Source organism: Rutidosis leptorrhynchoides, chromosome 2, assembly GCF_046630445.1.
Source record: "Rutidosis leptorrhynchoides isolate AG116_Rl617_1_P2 chromosome 2, CSIRO_AGI_Rlap_v1, whole genome shotgun sequence".
NCBI classification, from domain to species: Eukaryota; Viridiplantae; Streptophyta; class Magnoliopsida; order Asterales; family Asteraceae; genus Rutidosis; species Rutidosis leptorrhynchoides.
Window position 1 is genome coordinate 95826349 of NC_092334.1, and position 5584 is coordinate 95831932.

The 5584-nt window shown below is 37.1% G+C and overlaps 1 protein-coding gene across 1 annotated transcript; it reads right to left on the bottom strand.

The window, feature by feature from the left end:
* Window positions 1-216: 216 nt before the first annotated feature.
* Window positions 217-525, bottom strand: LOC139888102 (uncharacterized mitochondrial protein AtMg00810-like). Its single transcript, XM_071871135.1, has one exon. It carries the CDS (start codon window positions 523-525, stop codon window positions 217-219), a length of 309 nt encoding a protein of 102 aa, XP_071727236.1.
* Window positions 526-5584: the final 5059 nt, after the last annotated feature.

Sequence of the window (5584 nt, forward strand, 5' to 3'; positions counted from 1 at the left end):
AATCCGGATGTAGATTTCCTATCCCCTTTTTCTCCAGCCCAACTTGCATCAGTATATATTTGAGTCTTTAGATGTCCATTCCCTTTAAAAACAACTCCATGGTCCGCTGTCTTCTTTAAGTATCTGATGATTCTCATTACAGCTTCCATATGGTGAACTTGTGGTTGATGCATGAATTGACTCACAACTCCTACTGCATGCGCTATATCTGGTCGATTATGAGCAAAGGTAGATGAGTTTTCCCACCATCCTTTGATACTGTCCTTTATCAGCAAGATCAGCTTCATCTTCCATATACAGCTTTTGGTTTGGAATCATAGGAGTGCCGGCAGGTTTACAGTCAATCATACATGTCTCTGCGAGGAAATCAAGAGTGTATTTCTTTTGGCAAATAAATATTCCCTGTTGGGATCTTAATACTTCAATCCCTAAGAAATATTTGAGTTTACCTAAGTCTTTCATTTCAAATTCTTTAAACAAGTTTGATTTTAAAGTAGAAATTTCTTCTTTATCATTTCCTGTCATTATCATATCATCAACATAAATTATTAAACATGTGATTAGGTTTCCTTTTCGTTTTAAAAATAGAGTATGATCCGAGTTACTTTGTTTGAAAACATATTTTTCATAAATAACATAAATTTCCCAAACCATGCCCGTGGAGATTGTTTTAACCCATATAAATATTTTCTAAGTCGACAAACTTCCCTATTTTTGAAGTTTCCCGCAAATCCAGGTGGAGCTTCCATGTACACTTCTTTTTTTAATTTACCATGAAGGAAAGCATTCTTTACATCAAATTAGTGAAGCGGCCAGTCTTCATTTGCGGCGATAGAGAAAATAACTCTGATAGTATCAATCTTTGCCACCGGGGAGAAAGTCTCAGAATAATCTATTCCATAGGTCTGAGTGTACCCTTTGGCAACAAGACGAGCTTTATATCGCTCAACGGTGCCATCTGGTTTGCGTTTTATTGTAAATACCCATCGGCACCCTACGGGTTTTTTTCCTTGAGGAATGGTACACTTCTCCCATGTATCATTTTTCTTAAGTGCTTCTATTTCTTCTTTCATCGCTTGTCTCCATTTGTTGGATTTCATTGCTTGATCAAAAGTAGCTGGAATTTCTTCGGAGTATAACGCAGATTTGAATTTCTGTGCTTCACTAGATAGATTTCCTTGTGCAATATTAGCCATTGGATATCTTGATCTTTGAGCTTCTTTCTCTGGAGAGTATCTCTTTGGTGGTACCCCTCTGTTAACTCTCTGTGGTAGGACATATCTTTCTGTAGTTTCAGCAGAAGTCGGACTATTATGTTCTCCTTGTTCATTATTTGACTGGATTTCATTTGGTTCAATGTTTGAAGATTCAGGATCAAGATTTGTATCAGGATTTGGTGATTCAGAGTCAAGATTTGTATCAAGATTGGGTGGTTCAGGATCAAGATTTGTATCATGATTTTAGTGATTACAGAGTCAAGATTTGTATCAAGATTGGGTGTTGGTGTTTGAATATTGTCAGACTTGGGTATCCAGGTTATCCAACTGAGAGTGTCATTATCCTCTTTCTCCCCCTCACTCGTGAGTTGGGTATTATAAAAGTATTCGGTTTCTATAAAGTTGCAGTTCATTGTAGTGAGGACATGACGTTTCCTACGACTATAACACCGATACCCTTTTTGATTTATGCCATAACCAACCATAACACACTTTTCGGCACACGGGTCAAGTTTAGTGCGTTCAGTCTTTGAAATATGAACAAAGACAGAACACCCGATTATCCGTGGTTCAATGTTCAATGAGGTTGGTAGAGTGTGGAATTGAGACAAAGTATCTCTAGGGGTGTTTATGCCCAAAATCTTAGTAGGTAACCGATTAATAAGATATGTCGCGGAAGCTAGGGCTTCAGGCCAGAAACCCTTTGGAACTTTAGATTCAATTAATAAGGCTCTCAACATTTCTAAAAGTAGTCTGTTTTTGCGTTTAGCTACTCCGTTTTGTTCGGGAGTATGAGCACAAGAGGTTTGGTGAATAATCCCATTTTGTTCGCAAAAAAGTTTCATGGAGGAATTGACAAACTCACCCCCATTATCATATCGTAAGATTTGTATATTTTTATTAAATTGAGTTTGAACCATTTTATAAAAGTGAGTGAATTTCTCAAAAACTTCGGATTTGTGTGTTAAGAAATAAATCCATGTCATTCTTGTGTGATCGTCAATAAAAAGGACAAAATACCGCAAATTTCCTCCCCCAATAACTAGAGCTGGACCCCACACATCAGAATGAATTAGAGAAAAAGGTACATCTTTTCTAGTATTACTAGGTTTAAATGTACTACGGTGGCTTTTGGCCAATATACATGTTTCACAATTTAAAACAACATTTGACGGAAACAAACTAGGAAATAAAGCATGTAAATATCCAGCTGATGGATGACCCAATCTTCTATGCCATAATCAGGCTTCCCTCGTAGGAGTTCCGTGAGCAAGTGACACGGTACCTTGTTGAGAAACCTCGTCAACATAGTATAACCCCCCTTTTTCAGTGCCACGCCCAATCAACAGTCCTGTCCGAATGTCCTGCAAGATGCAGAAAGTCGGATACATCAGAACTTTACAGTTTAATTCTTTTGTAACATGACTTATCGATAGCAGCTTATGAGATAAAGCTGGAATATATAGACAATTAGGTAGTTTAATAGTTGGTGAAATTTCGATAGTACTGCCACTTTTAACTTGGACAATTTCACCGTTTGCCGTTTGTACTTTATTTTTCCTAGGTTTAGTTTTAAAAACAATATCTTTTTCATCAAATGTCATAGTGTCTGTTGCCCCACAATCAAATATCCATGACGTGGTTTTTAAATTGTTTGACACAACGTTGGCTTTAGGAGGATTTTCAAAATCACTTTGTATTTTTGCTAAGACTGAATATGTATTTTGACAAGGAATAACGGACCCGGGTTTAAAGTTATTTATATTTTTTGGACTCATATGTAATTTAGAACAGGCTGGCCCATTTGTAGTATTAATAGGATTATTTGCTGGCCTTTTAAAAACAGCCCACCTCACACCCTTAGTGGACTTTTTATTCAGCTGAAACCCATCCATCTTGCACCCCATTCTCATAGTAGGCTTTTCATTAAGCCCATTTAGGTTGGCCTGTGTACTAGACCTTTCCCATCGGTTTTTTATCCCTTTAATTTTATTTAAATGTTTATTATTTTTCCCATGTGAGTTCACATGTATATCCCACCGATTTGTTTCCACTTTAATCTTATTTAATTGTTTATTCTTCCCAAGTGGGTTCACATGTTTACCTTTTCTATCTAATTTGTTTACCTTTCCCATATTTAAATGTTTATTTTTCCCATATAATTTGTTTACTTGTTTATGTATCCCATGTCCCTGGTTCTCGTGTTCTACATTTACATTTATCGATTCACAAACCCTATTTTTTGAAAATAGAGAATAGAGGAATTTTGTACCGATAGGTGTTGAGGTGGTAGCAATACCGCCGAATCCAGGATCGGTGGTGGTGGTGGTGGTTTCATCGGCCGCCGCTGCCGTCGATGCTTTGCCTTTGCCCGATTTTTTCCACCATTCAGGATACCCTTTAATTTCGAAGCATTGTTCGATGGTGTGACTAGATTTGCCACACCTTGCACACTTCAGCTTGGATTTGTCGAATTTGGATGGTGGATGCCAATTGGGTTTTGCAGCAAGCCCTAATCCTCCAGTTTTGTTGGCGGCTGCTAATCCGACACCCACTCCATGATTCTGACTTTGACTTGCTGTGTTGGTTTGCCCTAAAATCATCTGGTGTGCAATTTCTTTTATCACAGCTGCGTATGCTTCTTCTGCTATTGGTAAAGGCTCTAATCTTAACAGTTCTCTCTTTATAGTATCATGTTGTTGATCGAGTGCATTTAAAAATTGAAACAATTTTTGCTCAGCTCTTATTTGATTGTAGGTCACGATGTCAGTGGAACATTTCATGGGATTAGGATCTCTTCGATCTATTTCTCCCCAAATCCCTTGCATCGTGATCCATAAATCTGAGAGTGACATGTTAAGTTGTTTCATATCGTTTGCTTTAACATGGAGGTCAAAATTTTGAAGCTTATCTTTGCCACTGCTGTAAGTGGTGAATAGGGCATCCCACAATGCCTTGGCTGTGGGAAACTCAGTCAAGTTACTTGCGAGGTTAGGCTCTATGTTCTAGATAAGCCATGAAAAAATAACAAGATCATCTTGTTCCCATTTTTCAAAGTTTGGATCGTCACTTTCTGGTGGACTTGATGTAAGTTGTTTAAGGAGGTTTTTTGATTTTCCTCCTATGGCCACCTTAATCATCCTGGACCAAAGTGTATAATTCTGACTTGATAAACTCAAATTGATTTTTAAGCTCTCTGACAGTTTTGGTTGTGTTTGAAGGCTGATTTTTAAGAAATCAGCAAGCTGACTTGATAAATCATGATTTTGTGGGTTTTGGGTGCTGTCTGTTGAGCTTGAATTGACTGGGTTACCTTCGAAAGACATGGCAACCCTTAATGGTAAATGATTTGAGGCAGAAAAAACGAGTGTTAAGATCAAGGATCTACACCGTTAGCTCTGATACCATGATATTTGTAAGAAATTGATCGTTTGTATGATAAATGAATGTTATACAAGCTGAATTGATTTCTAGTTTCCATACTACTAAGTGTTATATACACAAAACACATAACGGCTAAATCCTAAAGTGGGTAGGCTCCAAGTGGGTAGAAACCAATTATGCTCTTGGGACCCCCAATACAAATGTGGAACGATGCAAGCTTTTGAGCTGTTATTCTTGGCATTTAGTTGACCCTTGTGACTTTAAATTGGGAAATGATGAAGCTAGAATCTGATCCCAATAAGTCAAATAATCAAATATGGTTATTTGACTTTGTTGCCTCTTTTGATGATGCTGCACTTTAACACTTTCAAATTTCAACTTTTGGCAAAAGCTATTCAAAACAGCGTGTCCACTGCATTTGTACGGCTCTCCATCGTACATATATGGTGGCCCCCATAATTTATCCTAAATCATTCATTTTCGAGTTGTGAGTTTTGGGCTTTTGAATCACCTCAATTAGAGCTTTTATGAGAGAGTTATAGCCAAAACGGTAAACGTGCGAATAAAACTCGAGAACGAAATTCGGAATGTAACAATTTATTTTATTGACATTTCTAGTTGGCTACTTGTCATAATTATTTCACATCCAAAATTCCAATATTTCATTTGGAGACATTTTTAAACAAAAGGAATCTAAACAGACTGTTTTCATAATCTTGCAAACCAATAAGTTGAAACAAGACTAATAAAATGTTGGAAATTGAGTATTCAGAACTGTACCCACCAATTCTAGCGGAATTGACCCATTGTTTAGATCACAAGAGAAAATCAAGCACAAGTGAAAAAACTTTCACTACGCATAGCTCGCTATTCCCTACTTGTATTTGCATAGAATATAAACCAAGATGAACGAGTATCAACTAGTCTCTCTTCGTCTCTCTATTTCCACATGTTTGTGTTTTGTGTTTATTTGTCATTTTTTT